Source organism: Saccostrea cucullata, unplaced genomic scaffold (assembly GCF_032062105.1).
Source record: "Saccostrea cucullata isolate Sc308-1 unplaced genomic scaffold, CSIRO_AGI_Scuc_v1 ctg317, whole genome shotgun sequence".
NCBI lineage: Eukaryota > Metazoa > Mollusca > Bivalvia > Ostreida > Ostreidae > Saccostrea > Saccostrea cuccullata.
In genome coordinates, this window is record NW_026933753.1 from 281,714 (window position 1) to 303,736 (window position 22,023).

The 22,023-nt window shown below is 33.9% G+C and overlaps 1 protein-coding gene across 3 annotated transcripts; it reads left to right on the top strand.

Annotated features, from left to right (window-relative positions):
• Nucleotides 1-1,360: 1,360 nt before the first annotated feature.
• Nucleotides 1,361-20,511, top strand: LOC134239253 (rac GTPase-activating protein 1-like). 3 transcript variants are annotated; one of them, XM_062721419.1, is made up of 21 exons: nt 1,361-1,496; nt 1,656-1,737; nt 2,473-2,675; nt 5,425-5,561; nt 5,859-5,891; nt 7,991-8,159; nt 8,272-8,428; nt 8,642-8,738; nt 9,051-9,150; nt 10,635-10,680; nt 11,133-11,230; nt 11,486-11,539; nt 11,848-11,912; nt 12,165-12,228; nt 12,393-12,504; nt 12,654-12,759; nt 12,869-13,001; nt 13,249-13,363; nt 13,631-13,718; nt 15,709-15,789; nt 19,736-20,511. In XM_062721419.1, exons 1-20 carry the CDS (start codon nt 1,488-1,490, stop codon nt 15,779-15,781), a joined length of 1,941 nt encoding a protein of 646 aa, XP_062577403.1. In that variant the 5' UTR covers nt 1,361-1,487; the 3' UTR covers nt 15,782-15,789; nt 19,736-20,511. The 3 variants fall into 3 exon arrangements, with proteins under 3 accessions (XP_062577403.1, XP_062577405.1, XP_062577404.1); XM_062721421.1 differs by lacking the exon at nt 5,859-5,891 and having other exon boundaries at nt 19,736-20,510; XM_062721420.1 differs by lacking the exon at nt 15,709-15,789 and having other exon boundaries at nt 19,736-20,507.
• Nucleotides 20,512-22,023: the final 1,512 nt, after the last annotated feature.

Genomic DNA, 22,023 nt, shown 5'->3' on the forward strand with positions numbered 1-22,023 from the left:
TCAATAAAATATAAAGGTTTTCAAAATGTTTTGATTGATTTTCTCTATTTTTTTCCCAAACAGTTTCAAATATTTTTTTTTCAAAAAGTTTTAGCATAGTATCTATTGTAAGATTCCTCCCTGGAAATGTTACGAAAACATTTTTAAAGTTTCCAAAACATTGTAAATAAACATATTTTACAAATGTTGCGAGAATATTTTCCCTACATGTAGATTTTTTAAAAAATACCATACTTTTAAAAAAAGAATATTAAATGGTATAAACAACATGATTACGTTTGATATCGTTTGAAATAATGTCTTTAAAAATATTCTAAATTTCATCATAGCTTTATCTATTTAATGTGGCTAGGTGGAAATTTAATAAAAAATAAAATTTAAGTTGACCTGTAATAAAACGTGAAAGTCATTTTTTTTTAAATCTGGAATGTCTTTTAAACACTTTTACAACGTTCATGTAAAATGAAAAATTTAATATTTGCAAATTAAATAATATTTAGTATTTATTTACAGTAAAATTTAAACAGTGTGTCATGTACCTAATTATGTAACATCACATAATATAACGCACTGGTTGTTTTAATATAATTAAGTTTCATTGAGATTTGTAAGTCTGTGTATACACAGTAAAAAACAACTACCCGTAAAACGTAAAGTTTTTACTGCACATGTGCTAGTTTGAGCCTTTGTTAATTCTGTAGACAAATATGAAATCAAACACTTAAAATTGTTATTAAAATGGAGAGAAAGTCTTGGAAGTAAAAACACGTCCGTGGTCTTCGCACAGCAGTTACGACTGTCTCCCGTTTTTAATTAATGACAAACTCTCGTATCAAACACTATAAATAGGTTAAAGCAATCAATACATAGCCTAATTCTAAAATATATTTTTTGAATTAAATTTGGCAAACCAAATACTTTATAAAGGTAATATATCATGTATATGAAATGCAAACAATAAGAAATGTAAAGACAACATTGCACACAGTTGATTTTCTCGGCAGGCGTGCTCCATGCCGCATGCAAACTAATATTCCAATCTCTGCTTCTTAATTAAATGATTATTTGTGTATAAAACTGAGAAATTATATATATATAAACATAAAAACAAAAGTAAACAAGTTTTATTTCATTTCCTTAACAAAATATATACTAATTGCCTAGCATGTGTTATTACAAGTCATGAAACGTGTTAACCCAAGTCCCGAGAACGTGTAACATTGTAGGTAACAAAATGGTTGAGATGTCATGCCTTTGAAGAGCGGTCCAAACAGCCGTAGTATTAAAGGATATACCTAATGCATGGCCTCATACAAAAAAAATTAAATCGAGTTAACTTTATCAATTATTTAATCGATACTTTACGCAAGAAAGATTGTGATTGGACGATTTGTTTTGTGGTTCAAATAGTAGCGGGTGTTGAGTAGTCATGCAGGCATAGTATAACACCAGATTGTTTATATTTTACAAACGTTTTGAAAGGAAAGATGCCAAAGGTATTGTTTTGTTGTATGTAATGGAAAAAAGTGATATTGAATATAATTTCTTAGTATTTTTTGGTGAAAATTGGGGATCGATGTAAAGTAAAAAGTTTGTTCATTATGTTTGGTTTTTCATCATTAATTTGCAACTAATCGTGATTATTATATTATCAGATGGAGGGCAGATTGTCACTTTTGGCGATGTACGATGATATTATGAGGAAGTCCAGAGTGTTACAGGCAGGAGATGAAACAGGTGAACCACCCTCACCCTTCCAAAATGTTACCCTTTGTTTGAATGTTAAATGTCACATGATAATTGTCATCATTAGTGAATGATTGATTTAACTCATATTATATAAAATAATATTTCTTTTGATGATTTTGGCGAATTAAGAGACAAAAATGTTTTCAACAGCTTTCTTTTTATGCTTGAATTTGAAGACCGGACATATTAAACGAATACTACATGAACCCACAGGGGCATCTTATCTACTCTGTTCTCTACTTCACATATAAAAATACACAAGGGAAGATTTTTATATGTGAAGTAGAGAACAGAGTGGATAAGATGCCCCTGTGATGAACCCAAACCGCAGTCCGGGTTCTGTTCCTGGGTTCATTCAGGGTCCGCTTTCAGAAATTTTGAGATCGCTCTGGGTGCGCCTTGGATGTGCTTTGGGTTCACTCAGGGTCAGCTATGGGTCTGCTAGAACAATTCCGACATTCGCTTTTAAGCGGACCCCGCTTTAATCTTGACATCAGTAAGCCCCGCCTTTTGTATATTCCAACACAAAAGTTGAATTGTAGAATCAATCTTTGTTATTTTTGTGGCAATCAATACATGTAAATTGAAAGTGACATTATGGAGAAGTTTGATAATTTTTCCAGCATTCCATTGTACATTTGAGGTACAATTATTTATTTGTCTGTTATCTAGACCTGGCATATAGACTTATTAACTTATTATCATATTAATTATTTTTATCAGAATTTCGAAGATTTGTTCAGAACCAAGAACAGTGCAGATACAAATGGCAAGGTTTAGAAGTAGAGGTCCAACATCTTCAGGAAAGAATTCGTCAGCTAGAGTCGGAAAACAGTGGGCTTACTCTCAAACTCAAGCATGCTAGAGGGGTGATTGAGGAAGAATTGGAAAAAGCAAGGGTTTTAGAACAAGAAAGAGATGAACAGGTATTACAAAGGGGGTGAAACTTGAGGCATGTTTAACTTTTAGATAACTGTGCAACTCCAATGGTAGTCCATATATATTTTAAACATAGCCAAAAACAAAAACCAACCTAGATCAAGAATTAAGAGAGACACTTGCCCCTAGGTTGTGTCATAATGAAAAATATTACTTTATATATATATATTATCTCTCTTGGGGATTTTGTCTCAGGCCAAAAAAAAAAAGTCTTGTTTCCTGCTACCCGACCGACCCTATTTTTGGGGGCCGACCCTAAAGTTTTTTTTCGATTAAGAAAAAAAAAACCGAAATTTATCCGGAATTTGTCGTTCTGTTACCGTTTTCAGTACCCGTGTTATAAATTTATACAAAACAAAATGGCGGCGGCCATTGGAAGAAGCCAGGCTCATGAGCAGTGTGCGAAATTAACGGTGGACCGGTAGACAATGCTCTATCAGAAAATTTGTCGGTCTATACCGATCGAAATATTAATAGACCGACTTATCTATAGGAATTCTTGAGTTATAGTAACGTGGTTCCCTGCTTGTCTTAATGTAAACAAACCATCATTAGTGAAAGGATTTAACTCATATTATATAAATAAAATGTTTGTATTTGATGATTTTCACCCCTTAGTTATAATAGTTTGTTCCACGATGTATGCAGAAATAATTCGAATCGGAATATTTTATTTTTAACATGAGGGGAGGTTAAGTTGTGATTACTTAATGGCCGCACGACACAAGAGAGAAACAGTGCATTAAGAAACATGTCCTTCTTGGGACCGTTTAAAGTATGTTGAGGGTGCACGCCCAAAAATTATATATTATATAGCCATCCTTAAAAAATTTTTTTCATAAAAATATACGCCCTCATCATTTTAGGTGTGGGTAGGTAGGTAGGCTTATTTTTTTTTTTTGTGGAGACAAAAAGTCAGAATTAAATTTTGTTATGCTGAGTCTGAGGATGAAGTGAGCATTTTTGATTAACCATTTTCTGCTGTCTCGCATTTGTAGATGTCTGTAGAGAATTTTCATGTAGTGAAGATATTATATTTATTCAAATCATAATTAAATCATAATTATAGGGAAAGCATCTTTAGGTTTAGTAGATTCAAGTAAGTTTAAATTAAGGCCTCAGAAACGAACTTGGAGTCAATTGAGATTGAAAGAGAATATAATTCAATTTTGTATGAAAAGTTGATTCATGTATTATTTATTTTAATTTCAATATTTTAGCATTATAAAATGTAGTATTCTAAATTTTCCATAGGAAGTTGCTGCGGTCTATAGAAAATGAAATGTCTATGGACCGAAAGTCTATAGGACTTTGAAGTTAGTTTCACACACTGCATGAGTCATGTTCTCTCTGTTATTTTGGTACGGTGCCGCCACAACGACATAAAAACAAGCCAGGGGTGTGCAATTAGCATACTATGGGCTACCACTTTTTGGGGTCGGGCATTATTTTCAAATAAGAAAACATCAGAGGTAAAAGCCCGAAATTTTATTTATTTAGGGCTAGTGAAAATTATAAAAAACTACACACGCATTACATGAAAAGCACAACCTGTATTTTCAATCGTTTATGCTATCAAATTCCCAACCAATGAAAAATTTTCTGACAACATGCTCCTACTCTCAATAAATCTCCATAATGTATATCTGTTTTGCAGCACTGCCTGACTTATTTACTTAAAAATCGTTTTTTCCTAATCTTTCAAATTTCCTCTATTCTTTTGTTTATTGTAAATACATGCAGATATCTCATTAAATTATATATGGCCACTCAATCAAAAAAAAGTGTTTTATGACTCAATAAAATATAAAAATAGTGTATTTAATGATTTAAAATAAAATTTGTTTTAATTTCATTCTAAATGAGCTAGTGCAATGCAGAAAAATCATATCAAAGTAATAATTTATTTGAATTCATTTTAATCTTCTTTCATTTTAATTTATACATGATTTAATTTCATAGTGAGACTTAAACCTTTAATTTTAAAAAGAATGACTCCAGTACCCTGACTTTTTCAACAATTAATTTCTTTTCAACAAATAGTTTTTGTTTTTTTTTTTTGCCCCTATATTTGGGCTAGTAACTTTTAACTTGGGGCTAGTAACACAAAACAAGCCCGTGGGCTAGTTATTGATTTTTTAATTGCACACCCCTGCAAGCGTAAAAACAAGTAAGTACTACCACTTTTAATGATTCCAACACAAAAGTATCATGAAAAGAATAAATGCACTTGTTTTGTTGGAAAATCCTCTATAGACAGTGCGTATATACAGAAGTTTGATAAAATTAACCTGCTCAGAAATCAAAAACAGTGTAATTTGACAAATTTATTTTCTGTAACACAAATGGCTTGGCTGAGTTTTTAAAGGAATGCTTGTTTGGTTATCTATTTGACAAATGCCTTCATGTTCCATAACTGAAAAAAAAATATTGAGAAAACTAAAGGAGCTTTCTACACAGTGTACTGTGTATTATAAAATAACACTTGAGTTGTTGTGCATCAAGTTTAATTGAAATTTAATTGTAAAAGATTATATTGAGTGACTTGTGATAAGTTTATATTAATCATGTATTCAGTTCATGTCCAAAAAATGCCGTTGGAAAAAATATAATAAAAAATAAAAATATAATAATTTTCCTACCTACCTACCCTATTTTTTTTAGGCTGGTAGCAGGAAACAAGACTATTATTTTTTTTGGCCTCATTAGTTTCAAATATATATCTACATCTTTCAGGAGCGTCAGATTGGACTGATACGAGAACTTCTGAATGACCGCAATGGACGGAAAGACCTGAATGAGCAAGAAAGAGAAAGGCTTTTCATGCTGAGTACGACTCATAGGTCACATCTAGAGGGTTCCCCATCTAAAAGGTAGGTTAAATGGCTCATAGGTCACATCTAAAGCCATCTAAAAGGTAGAAATCAGGAGAACCAATGGTTTACAGGAATTCATTCCCACAGGAGCTTGAAATTTACTTTCACAGCTGATTTACCATAACAATTATAAAATATTAGGGGGTTATGTAATATTTTCCCTACACCAATTGGAACCACCATTCCCTGCTTTAACAACCAAAGGAGAACAGTTTATTGTTTTTATTTATATCTGTATAGATATACAAACACTTGTCACAAAATAATGCCCTCTTGTTTTGATTTTATGTATAGGAAATCAGAAACTTCTCACAGGGAAAGGAAACGGTAAACATTGTTGTCTGCCTGGCATGCCTCTCAAGTCTGGAAATGTTGAAGAATGCATTTTTAAACTGCTTGTAGATGTACCTTTATTTTCAGCAAAATAAATAGAGACTGTAATGCTTTAATTTACCAGGTCAGTGACTTGGTGCTTTTTTTCTTTAATAAGAAAATTCATTTCTTCATTAATTAGTATTATACCCATGCTTTCTAACAAGTGAAAGCTTGTATGAACTTTTTACTGCGATATAAAGATAATGAGCATGAAGAGGCTTTTTTCCCTCGGATAATTTTTTATTTATGTGTGAGGCAGACAGTATGCATGGATTTTGAGTAAAACTTTTGCTTCACTTCTAGAACAACCTAGTCCAATTCCATAAAAACATGTAAACTTCAGGTTAATACTTAAATGACACACTGCATGTATAAACAAAGCTGATGCTTTTCTTTAGACCTAAAAAATAGTTTGTGCAGAAAAGTAGAATTTTACAGAGTTTGAAATTTTAAGGATACACCAAAGGTTTCCAAAGGGCAAAATTTAATTTGTTTAATTCTTTCATTATCAAAGATAACATATTAAAAGTATATATATCATTTGAAAGCTTGTTAAATTTACTATTTAATGATTCTAATATACATGTATAAACTTGCATTTTTATCTTATTAAAACATTATTAATATTTCAATGTAAATATTAGTGCATTCATATTTTATAAATCAACTTTTTGTATTCCACCTCTCGAAGTCAAAATTTTGCCTCAATGTAGATTAAAGATTGAACTTTAAAACCGTGTCTCAGATTTTTGATAAATCTTCTTATTCAAAAGTTACATCCGTTTGTCTTTCAATGTAACCAGTTTATTAGCCCATTTCTACATTTCCCCCAATAATTCGAGAACTGAGCAAGGTATCAAAAACGTTTCAGTTTGAACACACATTTGAGATGAAATGGTTTTCAGAGAAATTGGTCAATAAATAAGTAGGGATGGGTATCGCCAAAAATTTCGTTTATATGTATTTTTGATAAAATCAATAAAATATTTTTGCAAGCAATTTTTACAATGATTTTAAACAAATGGTGTTTTTTCTTAAAAATATGCTAGAAAAACAAAATTTCACTTTTTATGCACATAAAATTAATCATGTTTGGAAGGTGAGATGCTGTTCTTTTCACCTTTTACAACATTTTTTAATCTTTCTGTAAGAAAGATTGAACAAAAAATGAATAATTTCTTGACTTTAAAATATGTACCTAAATATCTGGTATTTAGGTCTCCGTATCACGATACGTATCACACAACAAAAAATCGCGATATACCGGTATACCGATAAAATCGCACATCCCTATAAATAAGGGAGCTGAATCCTTTGAAATAATACCACCAACTGTCTGATCTTATTTTACAGTAGAGAGCAAAAACCCATTACACAACAAAGTCTGCCAAAGCTAGAAATATATGACACCTTGGAGATTCAGCTTTGGATACCTGTCACTAATCCATATTTCCTTTGCATATTCACAAGAATGGGAGGTTCTATTCTTTATTTAGGTCTTTTAATGAAGTAAAAGAGGTTCAATTCTGAATCAGAAAGATTTTTGGCACAAATGAACATGGTAAGAATTACATTGTATATTTTAGGTCATTAGAAAAAAAATATGTTTGTTTCTCCTTCCCTGAAAAAATATAGGGCTGTAGTTTAATTACTGATTTGTGTTTTTGGTTTTGAAAAAAATTTTTTTGCTTCTTTAATCAAAACGTATATAGAAGTAACATTAATGACAAATGAAATAGTGTTTTCAAGCATTACTGTGACTTAACTTATAATAGGAAGGTGACCCAAACTTCTTTCTGTCTTGAAAAGCTTGCAAAGTTGGAGGCTATAATTCCCTGGTTGAAATCTTGCACATTATGGGACAAAAGCATTGAAAAAAAATATTTAGGGTCGGCACTATAAAAAGGTCATGCCAAAGAAAGCGGAAACAAACATACTTTTTTTCTAGGCCTTATTCATTATGATGTGCTTTAAAGTTTTACAAGGTAAGATTTAACTTTACTAGTAGACTCTTGATACTGATAATGGCAGACCTATTTTCTCTTACACAGGTTGCGTACCATCAATGAGTCGGCTCACTCCATGTTGTCAGATGACGAGTATGACAAGACAGAAGACGACCTACATACCAGTCGTCTCAGGAGTGGCCGCAAGTTCAAACGACCCTCGGCCCCACCCCTGGAGGAGGAATTTCCCAAGAAAAGGAAAAGTGGGGATGAGGTATCCACAGATTTCATGTTCAACTGAACATATATCTGACATAGATAGTTAGGACTACTCTGGGCTCTAAAAAAATGAAATTATGTTAACGTTTTATTTTTAAAATTTGCAGAAAGACAGTTCTATCATTACCACGACAACGGTGACCATTGGTGCCGACGGAGCACCTGTTGCCGCGGAAACAGAAGTCAAGACTGTGAAAACTCTTAACAAGAGCTTCAGTGAGCCAGCCCTTGACAAACACATGGTTGCCCCGGACAGAGATGCAGGTTGGTGTAAATCATTTAAATGGAGTTTACAGGCAAAAGTTTTTGATGATTTGAAACATGTATACACAATGTCTGTAGAAAGGAAACCTAATATTATATCATTTACATTTAGTCATGTTAGTTAGGTCCATTCTACCCAAAACAGAACCTTACTTAGATTTTAAGGTCAATAAATATTGGTCACGTTAAATACTGATCTTCATGTTCTTATAGACAGTGAACCAGAATCAGAGGAATCGTACTATGGCACACCCAGGAATAACAACAACAGGAGGAAGTCCAGGGGAATTCTCAAAACTACACCATCTGAGTATGTATAACACAAGGGGAATTCTCAAAACTATATCATCGTTAGTATATATAACAAGTGAAAATCATTAACTACTAGATCTAGAACAATATGTGAGTATATTTATTGGTAAAAATGAAATTTTCAGAAAAATCATCGACAATCATTTGAAAGTCTCCACTGTAAACTCTTGATGAGGATTTCGTTTATTATCTTGCATACAACATACTTTTAAGTAAAACTAGTTATTAAAACATTGAAATGTTTGATGAGGTAGGTTATATATTTGAAAAATTATTTTCATATAGCAATTTCACCATCCTATTTTTACAGAACACCACAGTTACGGAAGGCCAACTCTGCCAGTAAAGGCTTGAACCGAGTTCATGTTTTCATGTCCAAGACAGTCATCAAACCTGAAAGCTGTGTTCCCGTAAGTTTTATTACCTACTGTCCTTTTTTCTGGATCCAGTTTACACCAGTCTCAGTCATTCTGTAAATATACTGTGTGTGTACTTAAAAAAGCAGGCTTCAGATTTTAGCGGCTTTGGTGCCGACAACAATGCGCTAAATTATGAAGTACCAAGATGGCAAAAGCCAGAAGGATGGATATTAATATTAAGGCTACCTAAAATTGAAATTCTGGTTCTCAGGCCCGCGCATGCGTTTTGAGGTAGCCGCATTGCTAATTTTATTGTATTTTTTTATAAAACAAAAAAAAATGGTATTGCGGAAACCAATCAGGAAAAAAAAGTTTTGTCCTCATTCTTTGGTAGTTTATTATTCAAATATCACTTTGGGTAGCCATTTTCAAAGAGATTTTGTCTACTTCGTTTGAAAATACATTCGAAGACATTGCCTGCGATATTCACCTGCTGATAAACAATTGATAAAGCAAACGTTTTGATCAGACATGGAAGGTATATCTGTGATTAAAAAAAATTATCTTTATTTTAAGGAAAATTCGAAAATTAAAAAAAATACCTTTATTGCCAATATAATGATAAATATAATGCCTCCCTCCTGCATCAGTTTTGGAGAAAATTGGCCTGAGAACCAGAGAATTAAATTTAGATAGCAGGGCTCTCACACCACTTTTTGGGACTGGGGCCGGGGCCGTTCAAATTGGGAAAATTATCGTCATTTTGGGAAAAGTTGGATAACACAAATTCATTTAAAAAAATCCTCAAATTTTGCTTTTCTAGCATTTTATCATCAATGCTAAATCTGGTTTGAACAAACAGTTAAACAGAACAAACATGGGTACGTAGGCTATTTATGAAAGTACATTAGCTTTGTCATTACTATCTTTGAGTGTTGATATTGCGGTTATATGTCTTACTGCGTGACAGTCGCTAGTCACATTATAGTCCTGAATTTCCTCGATCACATGGGCAACTTTGCTTACCAATACAGCGCGAGACTGAACATGCCGAAGCGCGGGTATGTTTCTAAGTGCAGCTTACTAATGTTTAAATGAAATGTCTATTTTGGAACCAAAATGCTGGTTTTTGTCGAAACTACATAACAAGATACTCTGCACTCATAGTTGTATGTATACATTTTTGTAAAAACAATAACCTGGTTCCCCGAACCAGTTTACGAATGCATTTGGCGCGAACTAATAAAATAGTAGTACAGTTTCACTTTCATTTGCAAATGTGTTTTGTTTGGGTTTTTTTTTTTTGCGATTAGGTTTGATGGACTTTTATTTTTTAATTAATATTTTACTCTGGATGGAAATTGGGAGATTTACACCTTTCTTTTGGGAAAAAAGGTACCTTTTTTGCATTGAACGGGGGAAAAAATTGGCCCCAATTTTAGAGAATCGAGAGCCCTGGATAGCCTAAAAGGGTTAATTTGAAATTGTGGGAGAATAATGGCAGTTTTTGTTATGTTTTGTCATTTATTTTGCAGTGTGGAAAAAGAATCAGATTTGGTAAACTGGCAATGAAATGTAAAGGTAAGATTAAAGAAAATTCCATCAGGATTAGTACATGTATTTAAAATATCAACTTATTTTTAAGTTTGAAGTTGTTATAAATTAAAAATAATGAATAATTAACATGAATGAAATGGGAGAGGCCTGCAGGGTCAACTTATTTACATAAAGGGAAGGAGAAGAGAAGATCTTCTAGGGAGGAATCAGATTATGTCTCAAAATATAATATCAATGTTTAGATTATTTTGAAATAAATTGCGAATGTTGAGCTAGTTAACAATGGTAATCATGAATCTAGCAGTTGTAGATAATTTTTTTTACAATTTACATCTAGAATTTAGCAGTTGTAGATATTTAAATGGTTTTACAATTTACATCTAGAATCCAGCAGTGGTAGATAATTGTTTTACAATTTACATCTAAAATTTAGCAGTTGTAGATAAATGATTTTCAGTGTCTAGCATCTGTTGTAGATTGTCGCTCCACCTGCCACCCAGACTGTAAGGATAATCTCCCCTTGCCGTGTATACCCCTGGCCCCTGGTACCCCCGGCGGCCACAAACTTATCGGGGTGAGTTCCTCCAATACGTGGACTCTAAGACTTCATAATTATTAACTCCATGCAGTCTAACTGTCTAACATATAGTATGATTTGATAAATATCATCCTCTGGGTAGCTTTGACATCAGAAACCATGCATGAGGAAGAACTGTAAGATTTTTGTCAAAAAAAGAGTGTTTTCTCTGAGAGGGTATAATTTCAGGAATTAAAAAGTTTATTCCAATTTGATAATGTGTTAACCCAGTTGTCTTTTATCCTTTGTCAGGGAATCATTAGTGATTATGCCCCCTTGGAGAGACCCATGATTCCAGCTCTTGTGGTAAGTCTAGTCAAGTTATCAAGGTTTCTTACTGTATACAGGGAAATTTTCGCACATGTTTTATATTCGCCCTATGCACAAGTGGGCAAATTTAAAAAAGGAGCGAATTCTAAGAACAATATATAATTTCTTTAAGAAAACTGTGAATGGGCCAATTTAAAATGGGCCAAAACCGTTTGCAAGTCTGAAAGGGCGAAAATAACACGATGCGAAAATAATCCTCTATACAGTATCTCTGAAATTCTATGCAAGACGTTTACATCTATTAAAATTTTTTGAAAACTACGTGTGTCATATTCATATTGTAGGTGCATTGTGTGAATGAAGTAGAGACTAGAGGACTCAGTGAAGTGGGAATCTACCGAGTTCCTGGGTGGGTATTGCTCAGTTTGAGGGGAAAGAATAGTGAAATTTTTAAAACTGTCTATCCCGACTGTTTTTGTTTAGTAATAAAGTAAGCAATATGTACATGTAATTGAAGTACTCTAAGTGTATAAAATTGTGTGAAATGAAAATACAGTAAAACTTGTTTAGTACAAACACAGATATTGAGAATTCACAGATATAGTCAAGTACTTTCCCAGTGACTCTCTTATAATGAGTTTTATGTACCTCTGTCTTAAAGGTCTGACTCCCAGGTCAAAGATCTGAAGAAGGAATTCATGAAGGGAAAAGGTGTGCCAAATTTGGTAAGTGAATAAATCCCACTGAAGGCTTTGTTACTTTTTTTTCATATATATAACACACTAGGGGAGGATTAGTTGAGGGTGATATATTGATATTTTTTTTGTATAACGCTCTGGGGTAGATTAAGTAGAGGGTGAGATATTGATAATTTCTTGTGCTATTTCAGTCCCACATTGATGACATCCATGTGGTTTGTGGCTGTCTGAAAGATTTCCTGCGAGGAATGAAGGAACCTTTGGTCACGTTTGGACTGTGGAAGGACTTTGTTAGTGCTGCTGGTAAATACATAATTTTATCATTGAAGATGCACAATTATAAATATTAAAACTGATAGTAAATAAATAGTTTTGAGGGTATTGAAGATGCATGCACAATTATAAATATTAAAACTGATTGTTTTTAATGGACTTTTTTCTGTGCCTTACAGAGAACAGGGACCAAGCCCTGGGTCTGTCAGAGGTCTATCAGGCCATTAGTCAGCTCCCTCAGGCCAATAAAGACACCTTAGCCTTCCTCATCCTTCATCTGCTGAGGTACAGTCATGGGGAAATCACAATTTATATTTTATATATAAGGAGGATTTATCTTAGGAATTGCATGTATGTGCTGTGGTCATTAAGCTCCATTATTTTTATATTCCAGGGTTGGAGATATTCCTGACTGTAAGATGCCTCTCAGTAACCTGGCCAAGGTGTTTGGGCCGACAATCGTAGGCTACTCCGTACCGGACCCCGAACCTCTACAGATGATCAGCGAGACCAAGTACCAGGCCATGGTAGCTAATCCTCTCAGTCTAATACTCTCCTTGTGTCCTGTGTATTTGAAAGCAAAGATTATTTTTTTGAAGAGTAACTCTTACTAACGGGAAAAAAAATATCTGTATTTACATTTATTATTTGCTTTGACGAGGTAAAGTTTTACTGAAACATTAGTGAGCTGAAAAGACTTTATAAGAGAAGATTAAACTTTTCTTGCTTGTCATGTATAACGTTTATTTCTGTATGTTTGGTGTCTGTTTTCAGGTAATGGAGAAGCTGTTTCAGATCCCCGTGGATTACTGGGAGTCGTATCTGAATGTGGACGACGAGAACATCTACCCCAACCAGTACAACACACCACAGACACCAGAGGGATCAAGTGAGTCTAACACCCCCCCCCCCACACACACACACACACAATCACACACACCCTCACAGACACCAGAGGGATCAAGTGAGTCGCAAGAAGTCAGAACTGAAACTCTTCAGCCTGCATATTCAAAAACATTTTTTTTTTCAGCACAGGCCTGATAAAATTTAGAAAGACTCTTTTTTTTTCTTGATGCTTTCGAGTGTAGTCCACAACAATCAATTAACATGATTAAAGTTTAAAAAAGAAAACCTTTTCTTTTCTTTTGGAATCTAGTGCCCCACAGCCGACTTGGCCCACTTCATACACCAGGGTCACATGACTTTAGAAGCAAGACATGGGGAAAGAACTCCTTTACTCCCAAGTAAGTACCATAAGAGGGGATGGACTCAGTGTTTCCGACTAAATTTATAAATCTTCAAGGATTAAGATTTAGCAAACGCAGAATCTTACGTTAAAACTTTTTTTGCAAAAAAAAAAACTTTTTTGGTGATTTATCCTATGACAATTGTTTTTCATTGATTTAAGTTGAATTTTGTATAGAGTATATGCATATTATAAATTAAAAAAGCTATTTATGTATGTATTTAGCAGAATAAAAAGCAATATATGTGTAATGTAAACATACTTCTTTCCATGGGGTCAAAGATTGGCAGAATCCAATTGGCCATCAGAAAATGACATCACTTTTTTGTATTATCCTTACCTTTCCTTTGGTTGTTAATGAATTTTAAGTACGCTGTGACAAGTATACTTGGAAAATACATCATGTAAATAAATCCCAGGTGGGGAAGAAGTATGTAAATAGTATTAAAAAAATAACAAAGCAAGGCAAGCTCAAATATACACACTAGTGTGATAATTAGTCTCACCAACATTATATCATACACTCCATTATCTAACAGAGCGTGTGTCATCACAAATCATGGTGTCATCTTCTGCTGTCTCTCATTCTTGGTTATTGTGTATCAGTTTACTCAAACTACTGCCAGTGTTCAAACTGAATATGTTATGTGTTGGGAATTCTGTTCACTCTTGTTTACTTTTATAAATCCGATGCCTTTCAACATCATGCTTAAGATATCGGTCTTGGTAATCTTTTTGTTAGACTTCAGTTTGTATACTGTGTCATTTGTGGAAGTGATGATGAAAATTAAATCCAAGTGTGATTTTTTATCCCTTGAAATGTTTATATTTGAGAAAAATACATGAGTGTTCAGTGTTAAAAGAATACAGGGTCTCATCTCTTTGGCTGAATACAGTCCATATTTTTTTTTTGCAGTTGAAAATGTTGATGTTTTCTTATAATTTAATTCTGAATGTAACGCTCTATTTGATTGGATAAAAAATTACTTTATATCTTATAAAATGGGTTGCCTACGTCACAATGACTTGCGTCAAAAATGTATTAATCCGCCTGACATTACATTCAAATTTTGTACAAACTGAAGTCATTTTGTTAGAATATTCATCTATTTTTCTTACATCAAATGAATGAAAATTAAAATATAAGCAATGAATTTAATAGCTACCCATTTTATATGGTATAAACTGGGTTGGAACAGTTTACGCTTTTTTATAAACCGCTTCGCAATTTATAAAGCGTAAACTGCCCCTACCCAGTTTATACTGTATAAAATGGGTAGCTATTAAATTCATTTCTTAAATAAAATCTTGGTTTCACAATGAGGCACCCCTCAATGAAAGCTTGATAACTTCTCTCCCAGTGATTTAATTCTTAAGGTGGCATGCCAGATTCGTTTTCCTGCAAAAATGCATAATCTGCAATTTTCTGTATGGAATATTTTCCTTTTGGTGGTATAGGTTGATTTTGATTGGCTTCTTCTTTTTAGTGAAGATTTCAAAAAGTTCAATATATCTGCTCCTTACTTTTGCTAGGACTTGAAATATTCTTTATGCCTGATCAGCATATGTTAAGATTTCAGAATTATCAAGCTTGTTTATGACATGATGTGTTTTTATCTAAAGGTTTCACATAGTAACAATATGTTTATATTATTTATATAGCTAGCATGGCTTGAGAACTGTATATATATATATATATACATGTATTTTTTGTATAGACTATAATATTATCATTGCATATCCATGCTTGGCAGCTGTATATTGTATCCTGATGTTATCTAATGCCATACTACTAGTATACACTGTATATACACTTACTCAGTTATTCAAAAGTCTTGGTTGAGGGAGTATATTATCCTATATATATCTGTGTTGACTGCATCTCTGCTGCTTTGCCTGGGAGCTGTTTTCTGTTGGTGGTTGTGTTTCGTTTCGTGTGTCTCCTGTATGGTCAGTACTGTGGCCTTTGACCTCTGGTATCTTTGTAGTAAGGGCAAGAAAGGTCGGCTTCTCCCTCCTCTAGTTCCCATGCCACGGTCGGTCAGTGAGTCCAAGATTTAAATTAAAAGGTATACCATATGAAAGAAAGATTTTAGAGGGTTAAATAAATAATGTTACAGTAATTTGAATAAATTGTGGAGGACTTAGTAACTACATTGTATACATATATATATACATGCACATACATACAGATGAGGAAAGAGCTTGGCCTATGCAATTGAAGTACTGTAAATGTATCGGTGACAAGTATTATTAGGGCCCCGCAAGGATTTGCGGGTGCCCTATAGTAATCACTCTGTCTGTCTGTCTGTCTGTCCGTCTGTCTGTCCGTTTGTCATTCTTCTACAAATTTTCACAAATTTGTGAACACAAAAATTTCCACAAATTTTCTGTTTTTTCCTAATACTGTATAGGGGGAAAATAACTCGCGGTGTTAATATTCGCTATATTCACGGTGTTAACAAATCCGTGAATTCAAGAAACCGTGAATAAATTTTCAATAATCCCCATGTTTTATTTAGAAATTTGAGAATAGACTACGATAGATTTAAATAGGTGTACGTGCAGTCCATGGTCATTTCAGTAATTGCGAGTAGTACTGTCATTCAATTAATTTTAATTATCACGCTTTACTTTAATTCAAATCGGCAAATAATAATTTGTGTTTGTTCAAAAGCTGTTTTAATAGCTAACGCTACATGTTTCATCAATCAAAACACCAAAATCGGACCATAGGTTTTGATTACCCGTGCGTATCTAATGTTACCACGTGTATTTGTTACCTGTATTCTCCTGCATATTAGTTCATGTAGTTTTTATCGACATTTAGGTTTTAAACAATCATTCAAATAAATATCGAACTTACTGACGAAGGAAGTGTGGAAGGATATTATTTCTTAGAACTACATAAAAAGTTTTATTTCCGTCCAGTGGTTTTTCGCCGCGTTGTATTGAAGATCTCGGGTGCACATGTACTCATTGTAATAGCATATAGGAAAGTCATTTAACCTTTAGCGACTATTAATAACTGCACTTGTGTTAATTATTTATAAAATCTAACAAATTTAAAATAACTTACCCTGTTGTTCGTGAAATAAAGACATAACACTGATTAATGTCGTTTACATGTAGCTATGGAATGAATAAAATGGAGACAAGGGAAGTAACTTTTATAACATACCAAATTCCGCGAATTCAAGAAACCGCGATCGTGTCAGATGAGAGAAAAACGTGAAAATTACAACCCGTGAAATTAATCCCCTATACAGTAGCTTTTTTTATGGTAGTCCAATTAAGTTCAAATTTGGTATGGTAGTTCAGTAGGCAAAAAGACATATTTTGATGCTAAGTTTGTTTCTCTATGTCCTCTGGTTTGGAGCTGGGGTGGTGGGGTAGATTCCTTAACTTTATATAAGAATGAATTGGTAAAGAGAGATAACTTCTGAAAGTGTTCCCATTGTAAACTGAATACTGCAATGAATGAGTCCCTTGGGATTAATTAGCTTTCCTCCTGAAGAAAATCCAAAGCATTATCTTTATCTGTCACATTGAGATTAATTACCACCTCTGTCTGCAAATGAAGTTTGTTTTGAAGTTAAGTCCATTTAAGTGGATTGAAGTATTAATGTTTTTACTGTTTTTTTGTTGAAATACCCTACACAATGAGTTCTGATTTCATTGAATTCTTAAAACAAGAAATAGATTAAAGAAAATATATATATATTTTTTATTTATTTTTTTTTCTTGCATCATGTAAATTCAAGAATATTATTAATTTTTAAGGTAGTAGGATAAAAACCTCATTCTATCATTACTTAAAAAGTTCTTATTATAAACTCAGAAGAAAATGATAAGAGAGAAGTACAATTAATCCCTTGGGATTAATTATCTAGTCTGCTGCAGAAAATTTAGAAGGCTTATCTTTATCTGTCTCTTTAAGATTAATGAAAACCTTAGTCTGCAACTGCTGTTTGTTTTGAAGTTAAGGTCAAGCCTTCATGATGTGTAACTATTTGCATAAAGCAGCATTCATTGAAGGCTGGCATTTTATGTAACACAGGCTTCATTATTGTTTAGATATACATTCAGTGTTGAGTTGTTCTTTACTGCCTTATGTAAATACAATTGCTGTTTCTTATTTGTCATATATTTTTGAATCATTCCATAAGCTGCACCCTTATAATTCTACCCATAGCGGGGCCCTTGCTGACTGGTCAGTTTTCTAGTTTCCTAAGTCACTTGTAACACGAGCTTTGATTGGTTACAGAGTCAGGTGTAAATTTCAGTGCACCTGACTTCAGCCGGGGGTTAATAAAACGTGACGACACAATGCATACTTTTTAGCTCACCTGAGCCAAAGGCTCAAGTGAGATTTTCTGATCAAAATTTGTCCGTTGTCTGTCGTTGTCGTCGTCGTCGTTGTCGTGGTTGGCGTTGTCGTTGCTGTAAACTTTTCACATTTTCATCTTCTTCTCAAGAATCACTCGGCCAATTTCAACCAAACTTGCTACAAAGTATCCTTGGGTAAGGATTCAAGTTTGTTCAAATGAAGGGCCACGCCTTTTTCCAAGGGGAGATAATAATGAATTAGAGAAAAAATAATGGCATTTTTAAAAAATCTTCTTCTCCAGAACCACAGGGCCAGAAAAGATGAAACTCATCTGTAATCATCCTCAGGTAGTTCAGATTCAAATTTGTTCGAATCATGACCCCCGGGGTAGGGTGGGGCCAAAATGGCCGATCCAAGTTTTACATAGGAATATATAGGAAAAATCTTTAAAAATCTTCTTCTCAAGAACCACCGGGCCAGGAAAGATGAAACTCATGTGGAATCATCCTCAGGTAGTGTAGATTCAAGTTTGTTCAAATCATGACCCCCAGGGGTAGGGTGGGGCCAAAATGGCCGATCCAAGTTTTACATAGGAATATATAGGAAAAATCTTCTTCTCAAGAACCACTGGACCAGGAAAGATGAAACTCATGTGGAATCATCCTCAGGTAGTGTAGATTCAAGTTTTTTCAAATCATGACCCCCGGGGGTAGGGTGGGGCCAAAATGGCCGATCAAAATTTAACATAGGAAATTAGGAATATATAGGAAAAATCTTCTTCTCAAGAACCATTGAGATAGGAAAGATGAAACTCCTATGGAATCATCCCCAGGTAGTGTAGATTCAAATTTGTTCAAATCATGACCCCCTGGGATAGGGTGGGGTCAAATGGCCGATAAAAGTTTTACATAGGAATTTCTAGGGAAACCTTTTAAAATCTTCTTTTCTAGTACTTTAAAGCCATGCTTATTGATATTTATAGGGAATCATCCTTAGGTAGTGTGGATTCAAGCTTTGTTCAAATCATAACCCCCTTGGGGGGGGGTAAAATTCAAGCCCCCCCCCCCTCAGTAAACTTTCAGTTCTGGTCTGATGTGTGCTTTTTCCTAGCCAATTGCTCAGGTGAGCGATGTGGCCCCTGGGCCTCTTGTTTATGATAAAAACCAATTAACATGACGTCACGATGCATTGTAGTACGTTGTTATCTTATCGATAGATCGAGACACAGTTGATTAGACTCGGATGTTTACAAAGAATTCTTATGGGTACATAGGAAATAAATTTGTTATCCAGGTCCAATCAAGGGTGTACAGGGATTTACCCCGGATTGTATTCCATACACCCTTTAGCCTCAAGGTGTATGGAATAAAACCTGAGGTAAATCCCCGTACACCCGTACTTGAACCTGGATAACAAATAATATACAGACAGTCTGCAGTTTTATACTGTCTGCAGTTTTGAGAACAAGTATCAGACAAATTAGAAAATAATAGATTAATAGATTAGGGATTTCATGGAATATTTTTGAGCTGTGCTATGTTGTGTACCAGTACATATGGTAACATAAATTTGAATTTCATGTATTAATTAACGGTAATAAAAACAATTTTAAAAAAAATTACATCATAAATGTCATTTCATGTCATTGATGGTATATACATAATGTTTTTTTTTTCTCATTTTAGGTTCTCCAACAAAAGTAACCATGTCACTAAAAAGCCAAGTCATTTCTTCTCCTCCCCAAAACTCAACTGAGTCTGACTTAACATCAAGTGACTTGCACCAACATTAAAATAACATAAAGAAGTTCACGAGCCAAATTTGGATCTTCATGTATAAAAGAATGTGTGAGCAAGGTCTACATCAGTACATGGCAAAAAAATAAACCACAAAGGTATTTGGTGAAAATTCAACTGGTAAAGAGTATCTGTAGAGAGCCTCTGTATTCTACATCCTTGGGTTTCACTCCATTCGAATGTAAATATCGTAGACGATGTTTTGTATTGTAGTGTAATAAATTAATAATTATTATTAAACTGCAGTTTGTGTACATATGTTAATAACCCTTTTTGTTCTACAAAGTTTGTTTTCTTTCGCGTATGTATTTTGTTTATTTTATGTTTATTTTTGTTTGTTTTCCCCAGTTTTCACCTTCAGGTCTGCTAGTATGTCAAAGAAATGATTTTTTAATGGAATATTATAATTTATTTAAGCCTGATATAATTATCCATGGCAGATCACTGTTCAAAATTTGATATAAATTTTTTCTAAAGAAAAGATTCCAAAGTTTTTTTTTTATTGAGGGTTATTTATTTTTTTTGTCATGGATTAAGGAATAAAGGGAAATGAATGTTTAATTTAGGCTTTGTATATTTACAATGTATTTATTTATCAATATTAAATCAAGAAAAAAAGTCTGTATATAGTGTCTAGTTTTATTTACATGTATGTATTTTCCTGTAAATTAGTTTCTGAAGCAAATTTCTTACAAATTCATGAGGTATTAATTTTTTTTTTTAAATTCAATTAGTCTGGAATCATGTCAGTGAATGTTTTTATATAGCAAATATTCCAGATGTATGGGAATATGATTTCACTTTTTTAGCTCACCTGAGCCGAAGGCTCAAGTGAGCTTTTCTGATCACATTTTGTCCGGCGTCCGTCTGTCCGTCTGTCTGTCTGTCTGTCTGTCTGTAAACTTTTCACATTTTCGACTTCTTCTCAAGAACCGCTGGGCCAATTTCAACCAAACTTGCCACAAAGTATCCTTGGGTGAAGGGGATTCAGATTTGTTGAAATGAAGGGTCACGCCCTCATTCAAGGGGAGATAATTGGGAATTAATGAAAATTTGGTGGCATATTTTAAAAATCTTCTTCTCAAGAACCACTGTGCCAGGAAAGATGAAACTTATGGGGAAACATTCTTAGGTAGTGTAGACTCAAGTTTGTTCAAATCATGACCCCCGGGGGTAGGGCGGGGCCAAAATGGCCGACCAAAGATTTACATAGAAATATATAGGAAAATTCTTTAAAAATCTTCTTCTCAAGAATGACAAAGCCATAATTCATCATATATATATGGAAGCATGCTCAGGTAGTGTAGTTTCAAGTTTGTTCAAATCATGACCCCCAGGGGTAGGGCGGGGCCAAAACAGTCGACCAAAGTTTTACATAGAAATATATAGGAAAATTCTTTAAAAATCTTCTTCTCAAGAATGACAAAGCCCTAATTCATCATATTTATATGGATGCATGCTCAGGTAGTGTAGATTCAAATTTGTTCAAATCATTACCCCCGGGGGTAGGGCGGGGCCAAAATGGCCGACCAAAGTTTGACATAGAAATATATAGGAAAATTCTTTAAAAATCTTCTTCTCAAGAATGACAAAGCCATAATTCATCATATTTATATGGGAGCATGCTCAGGTAGTGTAGATTCAAGTTTGTTCAAATCATGACCCCCGGGGTTAGGGCGGGGCCAAAACGGCCGACCAAAGATTTACATAGAAATATATAGGAAAATTCTTTAAAAATCTTCTCAAGAATGACAAAGCCATAATTCATCATATATATATGGAAGCATGCTCAGGTAGTGTAGTTTCAAGTTTGTTCAAATCATGACCCCCAGGGGTAGGGCGGGGCCAAAACGGTCGACCAAAGTTTTACATAGAAATATATAGGAAAATTCTTTAAAAATCTTCTTCTCAAGAATGACAAAGCCAAAATTCATCATATTTATTTGGAAGCATGCTCAGGTAGTGTAGATTCAAGTTTGTTCAAATCATGACCCCCGGGGGTAGGGCGGGGCCAAAATGGCCGACCAAAGTTTTACATAGAAATATATAGGAAAATTCTTTAAAAATCTTCTTCTCAAGAATGACAAAGCCAAAATTCATCATATTTATTTGGAAGCATGTTCAGGTAGTGTAGATTCAAATTTGTTCAAATCATGACCCCCGGGGGTAGGGCGGGG